At 44.6% G+C, this 27,749-nt stretch overlaps 2 protein-coding genes across 2 annotated transcripts in view; one reads left to right on the top strand and one right to left on the bottom strand.

The window, feature by feature from the left end:
- The window catches only part of LOC113435791 (toll-like receptor 6), a 458,202-nt gene that overhangs the window by 169,444 nt on the left and 261,009 nt on the right, over window positions 1–27,749 (bottom strand). The gene's annotated exons all lie outside the window — the stretch shown is intronic.
- Window positions 323–27,607, top strand: PGM2 (phosphoglucomutase 2). Its single transcript, XM_026699860.2, has 14 exons — window positions 323–390; window positions 5,753–5,920; window positions 6,312–6,418; window positions 8,702–8,786; window positions 10,204–10,287; window positions 11,503–11,696; window positions 13,936–14,125; window positions 14,772–14,869; window positions 16,071–16,251; window positions 17,995–18,088; window positions 20,222–20,351; window positions 22,532–22,721; window positions 24,301–24,434; window positions 27,443–27,607. The coding sequence occupies exons 1-14, from the start codon at window positions 331–333 to the stop codon at window positions 27,543–27,545; spliced, it is 1,818 nt and encodes a 605-aa protein (XP_026555645.1). The 5' UTR covers window positions 323–330; the 3' UTR covers window positions 27,546–27,607.

Genomic DNA, 27,749 nt, shown 5'->3' with positions numbered 1-27,749 from the left:
CCCCAAAAAGCAAGAAAAATTGGGGTTTGGCTGGAATCTGTTGCCACCAGGTGCCCCCAAAAATGCAAGGAAAAATTGCGGTTTGGCTGGGATCTGTTGCCACCAGCCCCCCCCCACCCCCGCAAGAAAAATTGGGGTTTGGCTGGGATCTGTTACAATCAGGCGCGCGCCCCCAAAAAAGCAAGAAAAAATTGGGGTTTGGCTGGATTTGTTGCCACCAGGGACCCCCCCCCGCCCCCCAAATCACCCTTCACTCCGCCTCCCGGGGGGCGGGGCCTGCGGAGGGAGCCGGCAGCCCGGCCCTTCCCTGCGCGTCTTTTTTGCATCCGGATGGCGGGGGAGGCGGATCGAGCCCGGGCGGCGGCGGCCCAGTGGCTTCTCTGGGACAAGGTGAGAGATCGGAAGGGATCCCGAGGCTGCATCGCCCCCGGGGGCTGCCCCGATTCCCGATCTACGCCCTCCCTCCGCGGCGCTCCGGGGTTGGGGGGGGGTTGGGTTTCCTGGTGGTCTCTCCTCCTTTGGCTAAGGCTTTGTTCCGAGGCTAGCAAGGGGGTGCATGGCGGGGATCTCTTGCAACCAGGCGCCCCCTCTCCAAAAAAAACCCAAGAGAAAACTGGGGTTTGACTGGGGATCTGTTGCAACCAGATGTCCCCCAAGAAAAGCAAAACTAAAAATAAAAATCGGGTTTGGCTGGAGATCTGTTGCAACCAGGCGCCCCCCAAAAATACCGAAAAATTGGGGTCTGGCTGGGATCTGTTGCTACCAGGTGCCCGTCCCCCCAAAACAAGAAAAAAATGGGGTTTGACTGGGGATCTGTTGCAACCAGGCAACACCCCCCCCCCCAGAAAAGCAAGTTTGGCTGGGGATCTGTTGCAATCAGGTATTCCCCCCTCCCCCCAAAAACCATGGTTTGACTGGGCTCCCCCTCCCCAAAAAGAAAAAACAAACCCAAGGGGTGAAAAAAATCAGAGTTAGGGCGGCTCCAACTCTCCACCCTGGCATTGGTTTGAATTGCTCCGATGGGTTTAAAACGGGGGTCCCCTTTTTCAGTACCTCCCCCAGGAAGAAAAAATGGGGGGGGTTGTGCAGTGGGGGGGGGTGACTGGTTTTGCTGGGGTCTGCTCTGGCCAAAACGTGTGGGTGGTTCCTTCTTGTCCTTCCTCCCTGGCAGAAAATCTGATAGGACTTCAAGGCCCAAGCAGGATTTGAACTGGTGGTTTCCGGGTTGAAGTCCCTGAGGCTTATTGCGTGCCTTGGCTGTCATTCAAGGCTACTCCTAATAGTAAATAAATCAGATGCGCTCCGACAGCCAGTTTGCAAAACGTCCCATCGTCCTGGCTTGCTTGATTTAACCATCATCAACCAAGGCAGTTTGTCTCACAACTCTACTATATAGAGAGGATATTACAAAAAGGATACTACAGCCCTGTGCTTCTCAGTCATTGGTCAATAGGCAGGTCGTCCTCGACTTAGAACAGTTCCTTTAGTGGCCGCCCGAAGTTACAACAGTGCTGGGGAGAGAAAAAAGGGACTTTTGTCACATTGCAAGCGTCCCTGCAGTCACATGATTGACATTCGGATGCTTGGCAACTGGACTCGCAGGCCAAGTGCCTGTCAGTCTGAATTCTGAAGTCCCACAAGGTCTTGACTTTTCCATTCTCCAGAACCTTCTCAACCTGATGTTCCCAGTAGTTGTTACTATATTATTATTATTATTATTGTTGTTATTATTATTATTATTATTATTATTATTATTATTATTATTATTATTTGGCTAGAGCCAGCCTGTTATTCTTGCTTCATTTCTATTGAATTCTCTGAGGTTTGTGGCTTCACTGAAAATTACGTCAACCTATATCTGGGGTCTTTATCCAAAGCTTTTATTCAATATTTGTATAAAAGTAGCCTGCAGGAAGAAGCAGGATGAAAATGGGTGGTAGTGGGGTGATGATAGAGAATTACTGGGATAATAAGCCCCCTTCCTCTTCTGGTCCTAAATGATTGTGTCACACCTTAGCTGTGCTATGGTGTAAGATTGTGGTTTCCTAACAAGTTGAGAGCCATTCTGGCCTGCCAGCGAACAGCTTAAAAAAACTATGAATTCAAGAATCCCTTTGGAAAAGAAATATAGTTGTTTAATGGACACAAATGAGCCCAGAATTTCTATTGCTAAGTGAAACATTTGTTAAAGGAAATTGCTCCCTTCTACTTCCTTGTGTGTCTAATCACACTTGGCCAATAAAGAATCCTTCCTTCCTTCCTTCCTTCCTTCCTTCCTATCTATCTATCTATCTATCTATCTATCTATCTATCTATCTATCTATCTATCTATCTACGATCTTTCTCGCCGCAGCTGTTCACTGTTGATGTGAATCACTGCCGTTGTGAAGTTAGTAAAATGGTTGTTGAGTGAATCTGGCTTCCCCATGGACTTTGCAAAAGGGGGAAATCACATGACCCCAGGACGCTGCAATCGTCATAAATAGGAGTCAGATGCCAAGCCTCTGAATTTCGATCACATGACTGTGGGCAAGCTGCAGTGGTCGTAAGTGTGAAAAACGGCCTCATGTCCCTTTTTTCACTAAACATTACAAGTTGAGAACTACCTGTATATGTTCTGACCCAAACCTGGTTCCAAGAGAGAAAACACGAGACAAAGGTAACAGCACAACTTTTTAATGTTGCATTTACGAATCCCGTTCTTTCACTGGTAAAAGGCTGCTTCCAACTAATTAGCTCCGATAAAAAAAAGAGCCTTGCCAAGTTTTTGCACGGCTGCCAAGAACACCAGATAAAGTTACTACACAATAAATCAAAGAGTCTCCAAATACCAACTCAGATATTCCTAACGTCCACCAGGCTCGAGTATCAAACTTCTTTGCTTCCTGCAAAGAACTCCGGTTTCTCAGCTGGCTTTTATCTCCACTTTCCTTTGAGCACCCCTGTGTGCACCCGCGCTGGGCACAGGCTCCTTGGGGGCCTCTTCATCACTGCTGCCAGCCCCCACAATCTCCAAAGGCTTCACTCCCTGATGGCCCTGGCCTCATCCCTGCATCACACGCAGGCCCCTCATCTGAGTCCTCGCTCTCCGAGGCCTCAGCTGTCTGCACCTGCTGCTGGCGAACCACCACAGTATAGTAGCTCTTGGTGTTTATTTGCATTTTAATGCCCTGCTTGGGCAGCTTAATTTAATTATCTTTTTTTTCCATCTCAGTGGCACCTGAATTATGAAATAAATGAGTGAAAATAAAAGAGTCTCCGTTCCAGATAGTGACCGGGCCTTTTAATTAATTGATCAAATTTAGATACCACCCGTCCCATGCTCCGAGGGACTCTGTGACATCTACAGAAGTATTGAGGATGGCTTGAGAAATAAGTCTTGGGGCAATCCATAACAGAAGTGCGTTATGGGGTCTTCTTGAACGGGGGTGGGGGGTGGACTAGAAGACCTCCAAGGTGCCTTCCAACTTTCTTATTCTGGCATTCAGTGTGCTGGGTTATTTCAGTTGGGCCTTGAAAAGTCTTTGTAGGGTCCCTTGGTAACCTAACCCAACTCACGGGACACACCTCATTTTATCCTGCATAAGATGTAGCCCAGCCTAGAGCGGAGATTGAATCACATAAATTGAATCATTCCGGGATTTTATTTTATGAATAGCTTAAAGCACATAGTGTGTTCTACAAGCATGTGGTGCTAAGGACATGTGATGATCCAAATTAAATTTTAGAACTCTCTGGAACGGTTTTACATCCTGGTGATTACATTCAATTGATCAGCGCTGTCTTATTTTTCAAAAGAGAATGGAATGGAAAATAGAATAGAAAATAGAATAGAATAATCATCATCTTGGAACAGCTGCATAATCCCTTGCAGGGTTAGAGTCTGGGCAACGGAAAGGAGCTAGCAGAGTGTTTAATGGCCGGATCCTGCAACTGTTCTTCATATCTTTTAGACTCCAGGCCTTTGATCATCTTAGTTGCAGAATTAAAAAAAAAACTAAGAATATACGGAAGGAAACCAATAAATAAAACGTACTGACCACCTCTTGATCTCAAGAACTTAAGAAGAGGAGAAATTCTGGTACTAGAGGCAGCTTGCAACGGGTTAACCATTCAGCAGAACCTGATGCAAGATGCAAGCAGAACTGGGAGTTTTAATTGAGCAATCACATTCTGCAAAAACCCTTAGGTGTCGCTCGATCAAACCCCCTATTAGCAAACCCTAACCCTAACCGTCTCCACTCTTAAGCAAGGAGCTCAGAGGGGCAGAAAATCACAAAACCTTAAGTAAAGTTCAGTTGGATGACTCGTCCCGTAAGCCGAATTGTAGCTGTTGTGAAACATTAATTGAATTTGGCAAGCTATTACAGGGTCTGATATAGAATAGATGGAATAGAGTAGAATTCTTTATTGGCCAAGTGTGATTGGACACGCCAGGAATTTGTCTTGGTGCAAATGCTCTCAGTGATATCATAATCTTTGAATGAACCCAGTGTCCGCCTGGAATGCATGAACAAATAAATGTTGGTCTCTACGTTTCACTTAAGCCAATCGGGACTAAGTAATCTGGTTGGCAATGTGCTTAGTTGGAGAATCTGATTTATGAGTCACCCAGGGGGCAGGGAGGGAAACAGGATCACAGGTGATAGTAAATTACGTGTGTCAGAGTTGGCTTCGTACAGGCCATGCCAGCATGTCGCCTCTAATAAATCCTTTGAAGTTTGGCTCGAGGCTCATGATTTAATTAGGGCAATCGCTGGAATCCGGTATTACAGAATGTTCTTCGCCTTGAATTCAATGAAAATACCTGCCATTTTATAGACTAATAATAATGGTTTTAGGCTAACTGCCTGCAAATGCTTGGAAGACTGTTTGCTTCTGTCACTAAATATCATAAAAGAGGAAGTGAAAAAATTTGCAATAAGGTGCAAGCATGGGTTTCAAATTTTGGGCTCAATTGTTGTAAGTCGAGAACTTGCTGTCTACATATTAACCACATGTGTGTGTGTGTGTGTGTATGTATATCTGTATGTCTATGTATCTAATTATATAAAAATATATATATCTCATATATATGTATGTATGTAAATATATATATGTCTATACCTGTGCTTCGCTACAAAACTATGTGATCAAGAAAGTTTTGGGGGAGGGAAAGAAGGGGGTCAAATAATGTGTCTCTGTCTACCAGCATCCATCGATATTCATGTGTCTAGCATCCTGTCAGTGTGTGAGAGAGTTGAGGGCTGTTTGGAAACTGAAAGAGTATTTGCTGTGTGGGCAAGAAGGAGACAGCAAGGAGCCTGGGCATGGCTTAGCTCAACTGTTCTGTACTAAAGCTGTTTGCTGCTCTGAAACTGAAACACAAACTCCCCTCCTCTGCTTGTGTTTTGCATTTGGAACAGATTTCTTTTCAGGTGGGGAGAGGGAATAGAACTCATTAGCATCTGAGCATGTTAATAATAATAATATAGGAAATACTCAAAATGCTCTGATGGTAATTTCAAAAAAACCTTTCTTAGTGAGCCCCTAGAAGCCAAGAGGAACATATGGGCTAAAGTTCAAGTTTGTAGGCTTTATGGTTCTCGAGTTTTGCGATGATGCGTGAGGGGTATTTCGCTTTTATATGTATATAGATAGATAGAAGATATATGTATCTGTGTGTGGCTCTATGTATGTATGTTTCACAGATTACCCTACGCGTATACAACAAGTGGAAATAACTAAACTCACATTTATAATAATTTTGCAGAATCCTAAAACCTTGGAAATAGTTAAGCAGCTGATTGCCAAGGGAAACACAGAAGAACTATTAAAATGTTTCGGCTCACGGATGGAATTTGGGACGGCTGGACTACGAGCGGCGATGGGGCCTGGAACATCCCAGATGAATGACTTGACTATTATCCAGACTTCCCAGGTATCAGAGTTACTTCTGCAGGCAGTTGGGTCCCCATTTTCCAAGCAATAACCACACTGAAGCAAGTTGGATGTGTGATTAACAAAAAAGTTGGGTGTGCAACTAACAAAAAAGAAAGTTGGGTGTGCAACTAACAAAAAAGAAAGTTGTGTGTGCAACTAACAATAAAGAAGGTTGGGTGTGTAACTAACAACAAAGAAAGTTGGATGTGCAGTTAACAATTTGGGTGTGCAACTAACAATAAAGAAAGTTGGGTGTGCAACCAACAATAAAGAAAGTTGGGTGTGCAACCAACAATAAAGAAAGTTGAGTGTGCAACTAACAATAAAGAAACCAAAACCGAGGAAGCTTAACAAAACTGCTAAACTCGACTGTTTTGTTTTGTTTCTAGGGATTTTGTAGGTACCTGGAAAAGAACATCAGTGACCTGAAAAATAGAGGAGTGGTTATAGGCTACGATGCGCGGGCCCATCCATCAACTGGTGGAAGCAGCAAAAGGTATCTGTCACAATTCTTGCAATGCTTGGGTGCGCAATCCTACCGCCGCCGCCCCCTTACCTGCACTGCACCTCCCAGCTGATTTTTGGCCTGTTTGAGGCCTTTTTCGGTCTTCCAGAGGCTTGAGGAAAACTTCTGCAGCCTTTGCAGGCCGAAAAATGGGCCCATATTGTCACTCCCAGTATTTCCGGAAATACAGGAAGTGACGAAACGGGCCTACGTTTTGGCCTGCGAAGGCTTTCCTCAAGCCTCTGGGAGGCTGAAAAAGGCCGAAAATCAGCTGTGGGGCGTGTGCATGCGCAGTGAGGTAAGTTTGCCTGCGGCTCGCATGCCAGGACAAATAGCTCTGCATGCCGCCTGTGGCACGCATGCCATAGGTTCACTATTATGGGCCTAGGCAGTCATTATTCTTCTTGGAAAATAACCTGTCTATTCTAAAAGCAAATTTTAGATTGATAAGTACAGATTCCATAAAGAGAAGCTCGTGAGTGGTAAGTATCTGGAAAAGCTGTGGTGGCGCTGCGGTTAAAATGCAGGATTGCAGACTGACTCTGCCCATGGCCAAGGGTTTGAGTCTCACTAGTTCAAGGTTGACTCTGCGTTCCATCCTTCTGAGGTCGGTAACGTGAGAACCCAGATTGTTGGTAGCAATATGCTGGCATTGTAAACCTCATATAGAGAGTGCTGTAAAGCACTGTGAGGAGGTATATAAATCTATTGTTCAAGAAGACAAGAGAACCAAGTTGGTGTAGTGATTAAAGGATCAGGTTAGAAACTGGGAACCTGAGAATTTTAGTCCTGCCTTAGACGAAAGCCGGCTGGGTGACTTTGGACCAATCACCAGGAGATGGTGAGTTCTAGTTCCACCTTAGTCACGAAAGCCAGCAGGGTGATTTTGGATAGTCACTAGGAGATGGTGAATTGTAGTTCCACTTTGGCTATGAAAGCCAGCTGGGTTACTTTGGGCCAATCAGCAGGACATGGTGAGTTCTAGTTCCACCTTAGCCATGAAAGCCAACTTGGGTGATTTTGTACCAATTACTAGGAGACGGTGAGTTCTAGTTCCAACTTCAGCCATCACAATCAGCTGGGTGACTTTGGACCAATTACCAGGAGATGATCAGTTCTAGTCCCACCTTAGCCATGACAGTTGGCTGATTGTCTTTAGCCCAATCACCAGGAGAGAGTTGAGTTCCAGTTCAGCTGTAGGCCTGAAAACCAGAAGGGTGACTTTGGGTCAGTCACTCTCACACACAAGATTGTTGTTGTAGGGAAAATAGAAGGAGAAAGTTGTATTGGACATTGCCGCCGCCTTGAGTTATCTCTAGAAATAATATAGGCGGGATACCAATAAATAAATAAACAGGACACCATAGTGTTATAAACCGTAACTTTTAACAGGAATACGCTTTTTGCTGTTTGCTTATAATGGGGAATATATTAATTTGTAGCTAAATGTGTTCATGGGTCAACTAATGAATTCAATCGATAAAGCCGACTTATTTTATTTATTTAGTAAATTTTTATGCTGCCCATCCCCCCCCCCTACAAAGGATGGGCGGCATAAAAATCTAATAAATAAAATAAGTCAGCTCAAGCGAATGAGGTTGGTTTATGAACTAAACTATAAAACAATTTTTGTTTCTGTTGGGTAAAAAAATAATACCACATTTCCCCAAAAATATGACCTACCCTGAAAGTAAGCCCTAGCTTGATTTTTACACATGTGCCCAATATAAGCTCTAATCTCCAAAATAAGCCCTAATTAATGTCCCACCCACTCCAGAGTCTTAAGGGTAAAAATTAAGCTAGGGTGGGGATGAGTGGGTGGAGCTGCCCTACTACTTACCTTTGGACAGTTGTAGCCAGGCTTTGCACACTCCGACACCTGTCTGGACAGCCCATTTCTTCTGCAGCCAGCCAGGCTTTCCTGAAGGCCTCTGTATCTGATAACAAAGCTCCGGATCGATCCAGAGCTCTGTTATTTGCTGCAGAGGCCTTCAGGAAAGCCTTGTCAGCTGCAGAAGAAGTAGTTCCTGAAGGCCTCTGACAGTGAAAGGGAGGCTGGGTAGCGATGCGTGCAAGTGAGGTTAGTCAGTGGATGACATCTCCAAAAATAAGACCTGGTGCCCTATTTGGTGGCAAAAAAAAATAAGACAGGGTCTTATTTTCGGGGGTTCGTAAAGCGTATTATTTCAGTTGCTAATAATACAATAGCAAGGTAAAGTTTGTTGCGATAGGATTCAAGTTTGACTTTTTTATTTTTTCCTTTCTGGCTGTTAGGTTTGCAAGACTCGCTGCCACGGCGTTCATCACCCAGGGGATTCCTGTCTACCTTTTCTCCCAGATCACACCAACTCCATTTGTGGTAGGGTTTTCGTTGTCGTTTTTGTCACTCGTGCACGCTTCCAACAGCAGATACAGGAGGATTGTTTCAATAGCCTCCCCAGAATATTGGTTCAATTTCTATAGCCGTCCATCTCATCAAGTCATTTTGGCCCTCATTACGACATAAAAGTAGACCCTTAAAATATACTTGAAATACTTGAGTGTATACTTAATGTACACTTGAAATCTTAAATATAGGGATGCTTCTTCGACAGGTAGTCCTCAATTTACGGCCAAAATGCGGGCCAAATTTTCCATTACTAACAAGGCATTTCTTAAGGGAGTATTGCTCCATTTTGTGAACTTTCTTGTCCCTGTTAAATGAATCGTTGCAGAAGTTTAGTTATCACACGATTGTTAAGTGGCTTGTCAAAAGGTAGCAAAGGGGAATCACGTCTCACACACACACACACACACACACACACACACACACACAAGGATGCTGCAACTATCATAAATATGAACAGTGGTGGGATTCAACCAGTGTAACAACCGGTTTGATGAGTGTGTGCTTCACCTCAACTGGTCTGAACCGGCTGAATCCCACCCCTAAATATTAGTCAGTTGCCAAGCGTCCAAATTTGGATCAGGTGACCGTGGGGACGGGGGCAACAGTCGTAAGTGTGAACAACGGTCTTAAGTCCCTTTCGTTCCAGTGTCGTTGTGACTTCACACGGTCACTATACGAACCGTTGTAAGTCGAGGACGACCTGGGAGATTTGAAAAACATTGACCTCTAGTGAATTTAAGCCTTTGTGGAGACTTGACGGGTTGTTCTGTTCCTTGACTCTGCTTGTTAAAAAGTTGTTGCTTTGTACAGAGGTGGGTAGCTGTCAGGGTTGGATGACCTAAGAATCTCCTTCCTTCTGTTGTGGTTAGCCGGCAGCAGGTGCAGATGGCTGAGGAGAATGAGGACTCAGATGAGGGGCCAGGACCATTAGGGAGTGGACTGCTGCCTTCAGAGATTGTGGGGGCTGGCAGCAGTGATGAGGAGGTTCCCGAGGAGCCTGTGCCAAGTGTGCGTGCACGCAGGGTTGCTCGCAGGAAAGAGCATCTGCAGCAGCACAGGCGACTCGGGAGTAAGGCTGCAAGGTAATGTCCCCTCTCTTAAGAGATAAAAGCCAGCTGTGAAACGAACATACTTTGCAGAAGGCAAAGACGTTTTGAAACTCCAGCCTCGTGGACGTTCCAGTATCCTGCGTTTGTATTTGAAGATTCTTGTATTGCAAATTATTTCTTCTCTGTTATCTTTTGGCAAGTCTTGCACAGTTTAGCAAGGCTTGTGATTATCACAGCTAATTATTTTGTAATTATTTTATTACAAGGTTTCTCTGTTCCTCTTGGATTGGGCATGGGTCAGAACACTTCCTTAATATTTTTCTTCTGGTTTCCTATAGCCATATACAGTGACGCACCTCAAACTTGCTGCTGGAATTATGGTTACTGCATCTCACAATCCCAAACAAGACAATGGATATAAGGTATTATCTTACATAGTTTTCCTAGCATAGTATCTCTAGAAATATTTTGAGATGGATTAAAGCACTAGTGGTTAAAAGTGTCAGGCTTAAGAACCAGGAGACAGTGAGTTCCAGTCTCATCTTATATATGAAAGTCGGCTGGGTGACTTTAAGCCAAATACCAGGAGACTGTGAATTCTAGATCCACCTTAGACACAAAAGCTGACGGGGGATTTTGTGCAATCATCAGGAGACTATAAATTCTAGTGCTGTTGTAGGCACAAAAACCAGCTGGGTGACTTTGGACCAATCGCTAGGCGAGGATGAATTCTAGTTCAGCCTCAGGCATGAAAGCCAGCTGGAGACTGAGTTGTAGTCCTTGCTTTAGACAGAAAAGCTGACTGAGTGACTTTGAGTCAATCCCCAGGAGGAGGTGAATTCTAGTCCTACCTTAGGCATGAAAGCCAGCTCGGGGGCTTAGGGCCAATCACCAGGAAATGGTGAGTTGTAGTCCTGCCTTAGGCATGAAAGCCAGCTGGCCCAACCCACCACACAGTTGAGTTTTGCTGCTGCTGTGTGGAATATTGGGAGGAGGAAGGAATAGTAGATTCGTTTCTGCACCTTGAATTGTTTATGAAGATTAGAGGCATTGTGCAAGTAAATAAAACTAAATAAATAAATAGTCTTTCCGGTTAATTCCAGGGGTGTTAGCATGAATTTAGATAGCATAGGTCCATGATGCGAGCCGCAGGCAAACTTACCTCGCTGCGCATATGCGCACCTCACAGCTGATTTTTTTTCCCGATTTGATTGAGGCCTTTTTCAGCCTCTCAGACGCTTGGAAAAAGCCTCTGCAAGGCTTTTCAGGATGAATTATAGGCCCGTTTGTCACTTCCTGTAATACCAGAAGTGACGAAACGGGCCTATAATTCAGCCTGAAAAACCCTGCAGAGGCTTTTTCCAAGCCTGTGGGAGGCCGAAAAAGGCCTCAAACCAACCGAAAAAAAAGTCAACTGTGAGGTGCAGTGCAGGTAAGGGGGTGGAGGTGGGGGATTGTGCACACATGCGCAGGGGGCTGGGGAGAGGGGCGCACATTGTATTCTGGGTGCTGACACACAAGTGCTGGTGTGGGCACAGTTTTTAGCTCAGGAGCTCAAAAAGTTTAGCCACCACTGGCATAGATCGAGCCGAAAGATCTGTTAATAAAGATTAAAAATAAATCTCTGTGGTGTTCAGGTTTATTGGGAGAATGGCTCGCAGATCATCGGTCCACACGATAGAGGAATCGCCGACGCCATTAATGGGAACCTAGAACCGTGGCCTCAAGCGTGGGAGGACAGCCTGATAGATCCAAGTCCACTACTCCATGATCCTTTTGCGACAGTTAACAAGGATTACTTCAAAGATATACAGCGGCACTGTTGTCACAGGTGAGCGGCTCATTGAATTACAGGAAGTCCTCAACGTTACAACATTTCACCTAGTGATGGAAATGATAACGACATTAGAAAACGGGACTTATGACTCTTTCTCACACTTATGACCATTGCAGCATCCCCCCCCATGGTCACGTGATTTACATTGGGACGCTTGACAACCAACTCACATTTATGACGGTTGCAATGTCCTGATAAGGGGAGGATCCACGGGATTCCTTTTTGAGAACTTTTGATGAGCAACCTCCACAGGGAAGCCCCGATTCGCTTAACAGCCGTGTTACTAATTGAACAACTTCAGCGATTTGTTTAACGAAGGTGGCAAGGAAAGTCGTAAAATGGCGCAAAGCCCGCTTGATAAATGCCTCACTTAGCGACATAAATGTTGGGCTCCATTACAGTCGTACATTGAGGACTAACTGTCTTTATTCCAGGTTTCATTTATGTGTCCACCCATCTCAAGAAGTGACATTGGGTGGAGAACAGAAATGAAAAAAAAAATCAAATTAAAAACGATTTCAATCCTTACACAGTTTAAAATTCATAGCTGCCAAGGAATGCTATAGCCCAAATCACTAACACAGCTAGTTCTTCATCTTAGAATCACAGTTGAGCCCAAAATTTCTGTTGCTAAGTGAAACATTTGTTAAGTGAGTTTCACCCCCATTTTATGACATTTCCTGCCACTGTTCTTAAGTCAGTCACTCCAGTTGTTAAGTTAGCGACATGGTTATTAAGTGAATCTGGCCTTTTCCGTTGGACTTTGTTTGTCAAGGCGGTAGCCAAAGGGGTGACCCTGGGACACTGCAACCATCATAAGTGTGAGTCAGTTGCCAAGTGTTCTAACCCAGGCTTCGTCAAATGTAATTAATCACAAACTTGTTTTAAAAGCATAACCTATTTTATTGCAAAGCTGGAAATTATTTTCATTCCCAGCCGGAATTAATCTTAAACCGTTCCCCAAGATAAGCACACACCTATCAATTCTGTGGAATGCTGCTAAAAACAGAAGTATCCAATTAACTTTAAAAGAAACCAGCCGAAGTACAAGAAAAAAAAACAACCAAAATGCACAGAGCTTCAAGGAGGACTCGGAACCGATTGAATTACTTTGCTTCCTGCAAAGGTTTCATCTTTTAGGTCTGACTTTTATCCGTCACGGGAGAGACAATACCTCCTAGCTTTACTCCTGAGTTGCTCCTTTTGTCTCAGCTGCTCTCACCTTCTAGCAGTTCTGCTCATATGCGCACTGGGAACAGGCTCCCCTGGGTCTTCTGCCTCGCTGCTGCCAGACTCCAAAGGCTCTGAAGGCAGTACCCCGCTCCCAGATGGTTCTAGCCCCATGTCTCCATCAGACGCAGAGTTCTCTCTGGACTCCCTGACTGGTCCCCTTTCTGTGATGACCCAGGATGGGATACAAAACAAACACAGAAAACAGGTGAAGCCCCTTTTATTCCTTCCATTGGCTTCCAAGCTCCAAATATCTCTGACGGAAGACAAAAAAAACCCCACACAAACAGTTACACAAAGAAGGAATAAAGCAACACAAACCAGGCAAGATATGGCTGGAGGATGTCCACAGATAACACACTGTGGGAAGGATGCCAAACTCAGAGAGGAACTATAAACTAGAGATATTTACACGCTTTATTTCCAGCGTTCGCCAGTACGCAGGTCCATACTCTTATTCAGTTGTCACAGCTGCAGCCCATGAAGAGGATCAAGGCCCTCTTCTCCCAAGTAGACCACGTCTCTTCCTTATCCTCTCCTTCCTATGTGCCCTAGGATGGTTAGGGGATGGGCCTGGGTCCTCCTGTGACTGCTCAGGCAGCCTCTGCTCTTCTCCAGCCTCCTCCACAACCTCCGGAGCCACCCTTCCACTCCCTGTCGGCTGTTCCTCCTCTCGCTCAGAGTCAGCCTCCACCAGGGGCATGACACTTTCTTCCTCACTGTCCGATTCCGCTACTGGCTGCACCAGCATCTGAATACCAAGCATCTGAATGTAAATGCTACGGCGGTCGTAAGTGTGAAAACTGGGTCACCGGTCCCCTTTTTTCAGTGCCGTCATCATTTTGAATGGTCATTAAATGAACCGTTTTAAGTCGAGGACTGCCTGTACTGCATTGAACAATTTGTAAGAAGTGTTCCACAATCTCCCCACTCCTTTTTTGTTATTCTCTTGCGGCAGACAATGTCCTCCCAGCTAAATGTCGTTCTTGTTACTTGATTCCAGGGATATAAACAGGGAGACCAAGTTGAAATTCGTTCACACTTCCGTCCATGGGGTCGGCCACGAATTTGTGCAGTCGGCCTTTAAGGCGTTCGACTTTAGCCTTCCGTTTGCCGTGCCTGAACAGAAGGACCCCGATCCAGAGTTTCCCACCGTAAAATACCCCAATCCAGAGGAAGGGAAAGGTGTACTGGTAAAAACATAATTTAGTGCATTTTTCTTCCATCTTCGTCTCCTGTCCCTTCAGATGTTCTTTTGCAACTAAAGCGCAGCTCTAAATGTCTGCATTCTTTTAAGCTCGCATACGGCTTGTAATTCTCAAAAAAGGCAAGTCAATTTCTTTGCTTCTTCCGGCTGCTAATTTCTCAGCAGTTTTGCAGGCGGGGATTTTCAGAATGTGACTCGTTTGTGGATTTTTGGGGTTTTTTTTGCACCTCGTGCCGCTGAACGAGATCAAGCTTCCAAAATCTTTTTGCGCACCTTCCTTATCGCTGCGATCCAGACTTCTCGATCGGAGGTCTAGGACAATTCGCCACAGTCCAGGCTCACCGCAGGACAGGAGTTGCACCGATATCAAAGAGACGGTGGAATAAAATCATTAATGAAAGGATGCCAAAAGGTGGGAGAGAACAGAATGGGAATGCCAAAAATTAAAATCATTTTTAAAGTATATTTAAATAATTAAATTGAATTGTACCGTAATTGGCCGCAATGAGTTGGCCGCGGCGGATTGTCCCGTTCCTACCATCCATGCTTGTTTTGGTCGGGGTAGAAGATGTTTGTTGGTTTTATTTCGAAGGATAATTTGTGCCGGTCTTTTTACCGTTTTCTCCTTCCAGACTCTCTCTTTTGCCCTAGCTGATAAAAAAGGCGCTCGGGTTATTTTAGCCAACGATCCAGATGCTGATCGGCTTGCGGTGGCCGAGAAACAAGGAAGGTGAGTTTGTCGATTACCAAACTTCATTTTTTGTTGTTTGGGAGGAATACCTGGGAAATATAAAATTGATTTTTTTTAAAAAGAAAAGTATTTTTTTTTACTATTCAGATACTGTTTTGTTAGAAGCCCATGTTTGCTGTAAGTGTGGTAAATTGCCAAGGTGATTAACATAAAAAGACATCAGCGGCATATAAATGTACTATGGGTAATCCTCGAATTATGAGCACAATTGAGCCCAAATTTTATGTGACTAGGTGAGACATTTGTTAAGTGAGCTTTACCCCATTTTATGCCCTTTCTTGACACCGTTGTCCCAAAATTGTGCTTTTTTTCCCCCCAAGAGGCCACTGGACTTTCTTGGTTTTTCTTTGAAGACGTTTCGCTTCTCACCCAAGAAGCTTCTTCAGCTCTGACAAGATGGTGAGGAATGGAAAGATTGATACTCTTTGCAGACAGCTGGTCATTTGCATCCTTTTTGAGAGTTATTGAGGCCACTTGGAGGTTTATCTGTGTCCTTAGGGTCACCTGAGTAGTGCAAATGGTTTCTGTAGTCTCATGCGTGCACCTCCCAGCTGATTTTTGGCCCGTTTGAGACTGTTTATGCCCTCCTGGAGGCTCAAGAGAAGCCTCTGCAGCCTGAGGAGGCTGTAAAATGGGCCTTCCAGAAATAACAGAAGTGCCTGTTTTCAGTCACTGGAGGGCCTCTGGGGGAGGTCATTTTTGCCCTCCCAGAAGCTCGAAGGAAGCCTTTGGAGCCTCAGGAGGCTGAAAACGGGCCTGTTTTGGCACTTCCGGTATTTCTGGAAGGCCTGTTTTTTGGCGTTCCAAGGCTGCAGAGGGCGAAAACAGCCACAAACAGGCCAAAAATCAGCTGGGAGGTGCGCGCATGCACAGTGCAGGTAAGTTTGTCTGGGGTTTGTGTGCCCACACAAATGGCTCTGTGTACCACCTGTGGCACATGTACCATAGGTTTGCCATCATGGCCCTATCCTGTCCTATATTTCCGTCTTTTTCAGCTCACCTGATTTGTACGGCACAATGGATTTTGCGCGCCTCAGCTGTTTTTACTTACCAGGGCTGCCTTGTAGAGGTTCAAATTGGTGTTTTTTTCAATGCTGCGCGTGCTCACAGAACCGTTTGTTAAACCGGTTGCAGCCCACCACTGCTCTTAACTTCTGGAACCTCTATCTCATCTCTGCAGTGGAGAATGGAAAGTGTTTTCCGGCAACGAATTCGGAGCTCTTTTAGGGTGGTGGCTCTTCACGTGCTGGAAAAATCAAAATCAGACTCCAAATGCCATTAAAGACGTATATATGTTATCGAGCACCGTGTCCTCCAAAATATTACAAGCAATCGCTCTTAAGGAAGGCTTTCATTTTGAGGTAAGGGTCCAGTTCCTTTTGGTTTCCCTGTGCAGACTTATGACCACAGTTGAACCCCAGAATTCCTGTCGCTAAGCGAAACATTGGTCAAGTCAGTTTGGACTCCTTTCACCATCTTGCTTGCCCCCCCAGGGTCGAGCGAATCACAGCCCTGGTGAACTTAGGTTACATGGTTGTTCATTGAATCTGGCTTCCTCGTCGACTTGGCTGGTTGGAAGTTGGCAAAAGGGGATCGCGTGACACCCGTCGTAAATATGAGTCAGTTGCCAGTGGGGATGCTGCAACGGTCGTTAAGTGTGGAAAATGGTCATAGGTTTCCGTTTTTCAGTGCCGTTGCAACTTCGAACGGTCCCTAAATAAAACTGTTGTAAGTCGAGGTCTGCCTGTAATTAGGTTGCTGTACATGGTGACGTCACTTGATCCCCATATTTCTGATGTCACTTAGAAACATAACATATTTTTTGGTGTATAAGATGCGCTTATCCCCCCCACACACACACAAAGTGGGTGGAAATGTCTGTGCATCTTATACAGCAAATGTTGCTGAAGCCCCACCCACCCGCCAGCCCTCACCCTTTGGCCTCTGCCTCCCAGTAATTTGCCTCCTTGCAGCAAACAGCTTGGTCAGTTTCTGCACAGCCTGATTAGCACAAGCAGCTGATTGTCAGTTGGATTGGCCTCCCAATGATCAGCTGTTTCAGGCTACAGGGATCACCATCGCCTATTGCCACCTACGTGCGCCCCATTTTTGGCCTCCACATCCCCTTTTTGGCCTCTGCACACTCTGTTTTCGGCCTCCGCATGCCCCATTTTCTACCCCTTCTGATCCCCGCCACCTGGAACAGGCCAAAAATGTGACATGCAGAGGTGGCAATAGCGATCCCTGCATCCTGAAACAGCTGATCGTTGGGAGGCCAATCCAACAGACAATCAGCTGCTTGTGCTAATCAGGTTGTGCTAAAGTTGAAACAGGTTGTTTGCTGCAAGGAGGCAATTTGCTCAGAGTCAGAAGCAGGTTATTTTTTTCTTATTTTCCTCCCCAAAAGCTAGGTGTGTCTTATACTTCAGAGCATCTTATACTCCGAAAAATACAGTATATGCCAGTGGTGGCTAACCTTTTTGGGGTCCTGTGCCAAAAATTGCGTGCGGACCAGCAGCCAGAATGCAATACGTGCCCCCCCTCCTCACACCCCCTGTGTATACGTGCGCAATCCCACCACCCCCTTACCAGCACCATGCCTCACAGCTGATTTTCGGCTGGTTTGAGGCCTTTTTCGGCCTCCCAGAGACTTGGAAAAAGCGTCTACAAGGCTTTTCAGGAGAAATTATAGGCCCGTTTCGTCACTTCTGGTATTGCAGGAAGTGGTGAAATGGGCCTATAATTTATCCTGAAAAGCCAGGCAGAAGCTTTTTCCAAGCCTCTGGGAGGCCAAAAAAGGCATCAAACCACCCACCCCCCATCAAAAAAAAAAGAGCTGTGAGGCGCATGCATGCACAGTGAGGTAAGTTTGCTTGCAGCTCACATGCCAGCACAAATGGCTCTGCGTGCCACTTGTGGCATGTGTGCCATCCATTTGCCATCATGGGCATATGCATACAGTACATCAGAAATATGGGGTCAAGTGACATCACCACGTACAGCAGTATTACTACATGTAATGGTAAATAAAATAAATAAATACATTTAAAAGAAATTCCCATTCTATTCTCATATATCTTTTCATTGAACCTTGGTCAATACAGGAAACATTAACGGGATTCAAGTGGATGGGAAATCGAGCCAAGGAGCTGATAGATCAAGGAAAAAATGTCTTATTCGCTTTTGAAGAAGCCATCGGTAATATGCTTCTCCTTATTAAACAGTAAAGGAATATAGATATATTCTATACTAGCTGGATACCTGTGCTTCGCTATGAAACTATGTGGTCGGGCTTAGTTTTTGGGGAGGAAAATAAGGGGAAAGAATTCTGCCTCTGCCTACCAGCGTCCATCAGTATTCATCTGGCTAGCATCTTGTCAGTATGTGTGAGAGAGTTGAGGGCTGTTTGGAAACTGAAACAGTATTTGCTGTGAGCAAGAAGGAGACAGCAAGGAGCCTGAGCATGGCTTAGCTAAACGGTTCTGTACTAAAGCTGCTTGCTGCTGTGAAATTGAAACTCCTCTCTTCCGCTTGTGTTTTGCATTTGGAACAGATTTCTTTTCAGGTGGGGAGGGGGAGTAGAACTCCTTAGCATCAGAGCGCGTTAATAATAACTATAATAACAATAACAAAAATAATAATAATATATGAAATACTGGTGGTCTGATGGTCTTTTTGAAAAATCCTTTCTTAGTGAGCACCTAGAAGCCAAGAGGAACATAAGTGCCAAATTTCAAGTTTGTAGGCTTTACAGTTCTGGAGATTTTGTGATGATGCGTGAGTGGTATTTCGCTATGTATGTATGTATGTATGTATGTGTGTGTGTGTGTGTGTGTGTGTGTGTATATGTATATATGTATGTATATATACATGTACATATACACATGTACATATACATATATACACATACATTACTTACATACATCATACATACATACATGCATATATATGTGTGTGTGTATATATATGTGTGTGTTTTCTTAAGTTTTCGCGGGTACTTACATGAATGGTATTCAGTTTTGTTCGGGATTTTCCGTCATTATAGTTGTGCTTTAAAGTTGTATCTACAACTTTAAAAGCACAACTATAATGACGTGGAAACTACCAACAAAGCTGAATACCATATATATACACTATATATACACTATATGTGTGTGTGTGTGTATGTGTATGTGTGTATATGTATAATGTATATATATATATATATATATATATATATATATATATACACACACATATATATATACACATATATACATATATACATACATACATGTATGGCATTCAGCTTTGTTTGGGTATTTTCCACGTCATTGTAGTTGTGCTTTTAAAGTTGTAGCAACGTTTCAGCAGACTCTCATCTGCCATCATCAGGCTTCTGTATTGTGTCTGTCTTGCGTCCAACGGACACAATACAGAAACCTGATGATGGCAGATGAGAGTCTGCCGAAACGTCGCTACAACTTTAAAAGCACAACTACAATGACGTGGGAAAATACCCAAACATGCTTTGGAGAATAAGTTGGCCTCCTCTTCTTTGGGGCAGCCCCTCAAATACTGGAATATTGCTATCGTGTCACCCCTAATTCTTCTTTTCTTTAGACCAAACCCAAATCCTGCAGCAATTCTTCATATATTTTAGTCTGCAGGCCTTTGATCATCTGAGTTGCTCTACTCTGAACTTTTTTCCAAAGTCTCAACCTCTTTTTTGTAGTATGGCAACCAAAATGGGTTGTAGTACCCTGTTTCCCTGAAAATATGACCTACCCTGGAAGTAAGTCCTAGCTTGATTTTTACACATGCACCCAATATAAGCCCTACATCCAAAATAAGCCCCAATTAAGATCCCACCCCTCTCCAGAGTGGACGGGTAAAAATTAAGCTAGGGTGGGGATGGTGTGTGTAGAGCTGCCCTACTACTAACCTTTGGACAGTTGTAGCCAGGCTTCGCACTCCCTGACACCTACCTTCCTGGTCAATTTCTTCTGCGAGGCTGGCAAGGCTTCTCTGGAGGCCTCTGTAGCTGATAACACAGCTCCGGCTCGATCCAGAGCTCCGTTATCAGCTGCAGAGGGCCACAGAAGTTGTTCCTGAAGGCCTCTGAGAGTGAAAAGGAGACTGGGGGCGACGGGCATAAGTGAGGTTAGTCAGTGGAGGACATCCCTCTAAAATAAGACCTGGTGCCTTTTTTTGGTGGCAAAAGAAATATAAGACAGGGACTTATTTTTGGGGAAACATGGGTAACTACTTTGTGTGCCTTTTGGCATTTTATCACTTGTATTGGAATAGTTTTACAAAGAGGTTTTGTTTGTTTTCCTTGTAAACTTTCAGGATATATGTGCAGCCCTGTGGTCCTGGATAAAGACGGCGTAAGTGCAGCCGTCATAACCGCAGAGATGTCCAGTTTTCTGGCCACGAAGAACGTGACCCTATCTCAGCAGCTGAAAAACATTTACACAGAGTGAGTATCATTTAACAAAACACAGAGTGCCTTTTTTTTTTTTAACATTTAAGGGACAGGTAGTCCTCGACTTACAGCAATTCAGTCAAGCGACTGTTCAAGGTTACAACGGCACTTAAAAAAAAAAGTGACTTAGAACTGTTTTTCACACTTTAACAGCCGTCGCGGCGTGTCCATGGTCACATGATCCAAATTCAGCTGCTTAGCAACTGAATTTATTCAGCTGCTTAGCAAAAATTTATCATGATTGCAGTGTCCTCAGATCACGTGGTCCCCTTTTGTGACCTTCTCCCTCGGGGGAGCGGGGGGGGACAGATTTGCTTAAACAACCGGGATAGTAACTGAAGAACCGCAGTGATTCGCTTTAATAACGGTCACTAGGAAGGTTGTAAAACGAGGCAAAGCTCGCTTAACCAATGTCTCACTTAGCAACAGAAATTTTGGGCTCAATTGGACTACCTGTTTAATCAATAAATTCAGTAAAGAAACGGAGGTCCTCAATTCTGCAGGATGAGGTTTATAACTATCGGGGAACATGGATAAACATGGGCAATAGAACAAATTAATCTGATTATGTTCTTCTGCTCCTACATGATGACCCGGGGCATGGCACAAAGCCAACACAGTCAGATAATCAGTAGGAGTCCCTTTATTAGCTCCAACTTTGCCCCCAATGCCCTGGTTACCTTCTGGGCTGGAGAAAAACTCTCCCAGGAATAGCCTTTGATTGCAGGGAATCAAGTCCAAAACATGGTCAACAAAAACTGTAACTATAAGTCCATCAAGGCAAGATGAGGTAATTAGTCTGACAGGCAGGCGAAAGAATTCCAGATGTGAAGGTCCGGCAATAACTCAACACGGTTGGGAAAACGCCAGGAACGCAGATAACCAAAGTCAACACAAGATAAACTCAAGTTTGTTCCCAGCAGCTGCTGCACTCAGCTTGCATCTCTTTTAAACTCTCATTCCCAGGTGTGGCTAATGAAAGGAATCAGGGCCCTTTCCTCCCCTGGAAGCCATGCAACCCACATTGCTCTCTTCTCCGTTCCTCCCTATGTGCCCCAGGATGAAGAGGGGGTGGGCCTGGATCTTCCTCCAAATCCCCCCTCCCTTGTTCTACCTCTTCCCTGCTCTGCCCAGCTGGATTTTGCCTTTCCCCAGTTTCCTCCACAGCCAACAGAGCCGCACTCCCACCCCTGTCAGCTGTTTGTCTTCCTCGTCAGATTCAAACTCCAACAGGGGCATGACATCCTATTTATCATCTCGATCTACCTTCTCTTTCTCTTTCTTCATCCTTATCTCTTTTTCTCTTCCTTATCTATCTTCTTCTAGTTCTCTTCCTTCCTCATCCTTATCCATCTTCTCATTCTCTTCCATCCTCATCCATCTCCTCCTCCTCCTTCATCTCATTTAAATCAAACTCACTTATTCCGAGGAGTTGAATGCTGATTTAGCTATCAGGGATAACGTTCTTCCTGATGTACAGAAGATGACAATCCATCCACAACAGAAGCAGCACTTGAGTTTCTAGATTCCTTAACATATATGTATATTTGTGTTCTGATATAGGCTTCCCAAGATCGTGAAGCAGATTCCTCGTCCCAATAAAACCCCTTTTATTTAGGTTAAAGGGAATTCCTTTCCAGCAAAGTCCCAGCAAACAGCCTTTCATGAGATTTCACAATTACAGATCTTTAGCAAGCTTGGAGAGTTGCCAGGCCAATATCTTCCAAACACCACGCTGTAGCAGCAATTCCTTTGCAAGAAGTCAGGAACAAATCTTCACCCCAATGAATTGAACTCATTGTTTCCTGCAAACACCAGTCCCCTTTCACTCCTCTTTATTCCCTATGGGAGGGGCCATTCACCATTCACCTGTAGCTTTGCTCCCGAGTCGATCCTTGTTCCTTAACTGTTCCCTTCTTCTGGCAACTCTGCACATGTGCACATCAGGAACAGGCTCCAGCTGTTCTTCTGCCCCGCTAATCTCTGACTCTGAAAGCAGCTGATAATCTCTGTCTCTGATGCAGAGCCCTCGTCAGAGCCTCCCTCAGGTTCCAGGACTGGGCCATGTTCCTCCTCCTCACTGTCCAAATCAACAATTTGTATGTTTGTGTTACAACGTGCAGACCAGCTGTACTTGGCGTTCAAAGTTTTTCCTGCTTTGTCTTTTTATGTAGATACGGCTATCATATCACCAAGTCCTCCTATTTTATCTGTTACGATCAAAAGGTCATCACAGCTCTGTTCGAGAAGCTTAGGAATTACGAGGGGGAAAATACCTACCCACAAACCTGTGGGAAATTTGCAGTCTCTGGAGTCAGAGATCTGACGACCGGCTACGACAGTAACCAGGCTGATAAAAAAGCAGTAAGTGGCTGGCCAGGTTTTCCATTGTGAAATCTTGGGTTTGTTTCTTTTTTAGTGCGTGTTCGTTATTTCTCTCCTTATCCCAAAGGTAGGGTGTTGTTTTTTTTTGTTTGCTTTGTTTTGCATGAGCTTAGTACAAAATAAGAAAAATAAATGAGCTGAGAAAATATCCTTTTGTCAAGGCCTCCACCCCTCCATCGGAGCCTGAATCTGAGGAGGAAGACGAGCCGGAGCTGGAACCAATAGAGATCGAGGGGGGTGACTTCATTGGCTTCGGAGGAATGTGGGGAGAAGCAGAACAAGGCAGCCCAGGACCCCTCAGGATTGGAACAGCTTGTTAGCAGGGAGGAACAGGGGCAGGATGATGAGAGAGGGCAAGCAGTAGACAGGAGGAGCGATGGAGCTCAAGTGATGAGCAAGGACTGCCTTCCTCCTGATCCCCGAGCAAGGAGAGAGAAGGCAGGACCAGCACAGGCCGACCCGACAACTCGGGAGGAGAGCACCCCCTCCCTCTTCACAAGGCACCCCTGGGGACTGAAATTTAAGGAGACGCAGTGGGGAGGGGCGTTTGTCAGAAACCAACGCTGAATTTGTAGAGTTTTGTGTGGGCCGTTGCAGACATTTGGAGCTTGTAGGACCGCTTGCTTCTTCTTTGCTTCATGGATTCATTGTTTGTTCCTTGCTTCGGGGACTCATTTCCCCGTCCCTTTGCTTTGCTGGTCTCGGCGCAGCCAGAGACTCCCGTGTGTCTGTGTGCGCCTGCACTTTGCTCTGGGATTTGCCAAGAGCGTGGGAACGTTTGGGGGAAATTTGGAGCATCAAAGGGGAGTTTGAACTCTCAGCTGGCTTTGTGGCCTTTGTGCCTTGTCCCGGGTCATCCTTCTTCCATTTTTGAAGAAGTGAAATGTCTTCAAAGAAAAACTAGCAAGTCCAGTAGGCCTTTGGAAAAAAGCATCTTTGGGACAACCATGACTTGGATGACTGAGAATCTCCTTAGAGATTTCTCTCCTTATTTAATAGTTACTCTTACGTTTTAGAGGCTTCATTCCCCATCCACCTGAGCCTTTGCTCCTGAATCGATCCTTGTTCCTTAATTGTTCCCTTCTCCTGGCAACTCTGTGCATGTGCACACTGGGAACAGGCTCCAGCTGTTCTTCTGCCCCACTGATCTCCGACTCCGAAGGCAGGTGATAAATGTCGGACAGCCCTGGCCCCATCTCTGCCTCCGATGCAGAGCCCTTGTTAGAGCCTTCCCCAGACTCCAGGACTGGCCCATGATCCTCCCCAACCTCCTCACTATCCGAGTCTGCCGCTAGCTCCACTGACCGCTGGTGGGCCACAACAGACAATCGGTTGGAGACAGTGGTCCTATCCAGGGAACTTGGTTTCCCATCTGTGTCTACAAATTCTTTTCTGGAATCTTATTACGGTAACGTTGGAGGCCGCCTGCTCCTATTTGACGCCATCTTCTTTTTTTCTCAACGAGTCCTATCTGACTTGTCCTGTGCTTCTCACATGTGAATGTGTCACAGACTCTGGGGAAAAAGCTTTCTGATGAAGTTGACTTCTCTCCTCTCAGGTGCTCCCCACGAGTAAAAGCAGCCACATGATAACATTTACATTCAGTAATGGATGTGTAGCTACCATGCGAACCAGCGGGACTGAACCCAAAATCAAATATTACGCAGAACTTTCTGCCCCTCCTGGAAACAGGTATAGTTCAGACTTCTATATATATGTGTGTGTGGTGTGTGTGTGTGTGTGTGTGCCGGTATATAGGAAATAACTGATTAAAATTTGCATTTTCCTAACTTTCTTAACTAACTTACTGCACCTCTGTATGGTTTGCCAATTGCACTGTGGCAGATAGGAAAGCACTCCAGAGGGTTAACGTCATTGCCCAGAGGATCATGGGTTGCCCTCTTCCCTCTTTGGAAGAGCTTTATAGCTCCCACTGCCTTAAGAAAGTTCAAAACATTCTCAAAGATTCATCTCATCCTGGGCACCTTTTTTTTTTAACTATTACCATCTGGCAGATGGTACAGGATAATAAAAGCAAGGACAAATAGGCTGAAAACAGCTTCTATCCCAGGGCAGTAGCTCTATTGAATTCTACTGTAGAGTGCAATATTAATGCAATATCAGGGGTTTTCAATTCAATGTGTGGAGTGTGAGTGATGTGTGTTTGTGTTTATTTTCATAGTCATAATGTACGCGGAAGATGGTGTTTAATTTCACTGTACGAGGTGCAATGACAATAAAGTAAACTAAACTTTGTGAAATTGGACTTTGGTTATCCGAAATACAGGTAATCCTTGACTTATGACAACAAGTGAGCCCAAAATTCACGTGGTTAACGTGAGGTAAGACAGTGGTTTACCCCATTTTATGACCTTTTTTGCCACCGCTGATAAATTAATAACCCAGTCATTAAGTGAATCTGGCTTCTCCATTGATTTTGCTGGTTTTGAAAGTTCCAAAAGGGGATCCCATGACCTTGGGACAAAGGTCATAAGTATGAGTCAAACCGTCGATCACATGATCGTGGAGCTGCTACAATGGTCATAAAGTGTGGGAAATGGTCATAAGTCCCTTTTTGAGGGTCTCTTTGAACCATCACTAAATGAACTGTTGTAAGGCAAGGACTTCCTGTACATCACAGAATGCAAATTCCAATATCTTATTCATTATGAATTGTGTTTCAAACGTCTGAAATACCTTCCCTAAAAAATAAATGCATACAAATGTAAGCACATAGATACAGTGCATGCATACACGCCATTCAATCTGTCTTGATTTATATATCCGCTCATAACCACCTAAGTGATTACGGGCGGCTAATAATAAAATTGGTTTAATATGGAACCACCGGAGACAAGTTACGCTATTGGGTCTCCTTCAGCAAATCGTTTTATATTTCACGTTTATGTAACAAATGGGATTGGAGTAGTGCGGAGCTCTCACATCACAATTAGGAGGCAGTGAGTTCAATCCTAGGTAGAGGCAGATATTTCTCTCTTTCTGGGCACAATGAGAATATAACTGCTGAAAAAACTCCGCATTGGCAACCGGAAGGGCATCCGGCCATTAAAACCCTCTGCTAGCTCCATTCAGTTGCTTGGACTCCACCCCTCAATGGATTATAGGGTTGTTAAAAGACGATGATGTAACAAATGGGATTAGTAAAGCAAGAAGTGATTACCTAATTTATTCCACCTTCCATTCTTTGGATGGGTGGAATTTGAATTTTATTATTAGTTTTTTTTTTAAAAAAATCCTGCCTTTCTTACTTTTAAGCAACTCAAACTGACGAATGCATCTTATACTTCTTCCTTTTCCTGTTTTCCCCACAACAACCACCCTGTGAGGTGGGTTGCGCTGAGAGAAAGTGATTGGCTCCAAAATTACCTATTCAGCTTTCACAGCTAAGGTGGGACTGAAAGTCACCATCACCTGATGATTGGCCCAAAGTCACCTAACCAGCTTTCATGGCTAAGGCTGCTCTAGAACTCACTGTCTCCTGGTGATTGGTCCAAAATCACCCAGTCAGCTTTCATGCCTAAGGCAGGACTAAAACTCACTATCTTCTGTTGATTGGCCCAGAATTACCTAACCAGCTTTCAGGCCTAAGGCAGAACTAGAATTCACCATCTCTTGTTTTCTGGCCTGGTGCCTTAATCATTACACCACAATGGCTCTAAACCAAATGCCATAAATAAGGAAGTTGGAATCTAATTGAGTTGTCCATGAAATGGCTGAACAACTGATTTTTTTTTCTTAACAATAAGACCAGTTTCACCATTGAACTGATTATTTGGAAAACGATTGTCTTCCGTGCCTTATACTGTATATTTAAGCAGTGTCTAGACAGCTGTTTGTTCAAGGTGTTTTATTCTGGATTTCTACATGCAGATAAGCAGAGCTTATCAACCTAAATGGTCCCTTCCATAAAATTCCCCCCTACAAAAAAAAGTGATTATAAGGAAGTACAATGTTGTATTTCTTCAGTTAGACTGTGGTTAAGGGAGTCATCTGGTAGCAATGGTGGAATTCAAAATATTTTACTACCGGTTCTGTGGGTGCGCGTGGAGCGTTCTAAAACGGGCAGTTTTAAGCATGAAAACTGACCTGAGTAAAACAGCTGAGGCGGCAAATTCCACTCTGCCACGCCTATCAGCTGAGCTACAAACAAAGGAAATACAGGACAGGAAAGGGTGGGGGCAGATGGGCGGGGCCAACTGCTGACGGGTGCTACCGGATTGCTAGAACCGGTGCGAACCGGCAGTATACCACCACTGTCTGATAGGGTTTAGATCAGTGACGGTATTCTACCGGTTCTGTCAAGCCGGTAGCGGCAATGAGCAGCAGAGACCGAACCGGTTCTCTCTAATGCTCCCATATTAATTTTATCTCCTGCTTTTGAAGCACAGCTGCTTTGCGCGACACAGTAATTGCCGCGTGGCAGCTGCTGAAACATCAGAAAGAGCGCAGAATGCCAGGAGGTGACTCAAAACGCCTCTGCGCCTGCGCAAAGGATGCCCCCCCAAGCCACGCCCACCGAACCGGTGGTAAAAATATTGGAACCACACCACTGCTTTAGATCTGCCTAACAATCCCCAAACAGGCTGCTACCATTCCTTACAAGGAATTAAAATCTCTCTGGGTTGGGAGAGTCTTTATAAAGCAAAGTTGAAATCTTACTCCAACTTGTCTCATTTTAGTGATTTTGAAAAGCTGAAGCAAGAACTGGAGGAACTGACCGGCGCTCTTGAAAAATATTTCTTTGAGCCGGAGAAGAACAAGCTGCAACCCAAACCAGAGTGATAACATCCGCACTTCTTTTAATCTGTGTATTCTTAAATAAAATACATGAAGGGAGGAAAAAAGGAAATTTAATTTCTTTACAGAATGGCTGGCTGAGGGAATGATCTACTGTGGTAAGGAAGTCTTTCGTCCCTGGGTAAATTGACAGACAATTTGAAAGGGACCTTTCTTCTAATAAAACAATTGCATGTTCACATACCAAAG

This window comes from Pseudonaja textilis, chromosome 6 (genome assembly GCF_049901715.1).
Source record: "Pseudonaja textilis isolate UNSWEBS1 chromosome 6, rPseTex1.2, whole genome shotgun sequence".
NCBI lineage: Eukaryota > Metazoa > Chordata > Lepidosauria > Squamata > Elapidae > Pseudonaja > Pseudonaja textilis.
Note: the sequence above shows the minus strand (reverse complement) of the source record. Positions and strands in the feature narration are given on the sequence as shown.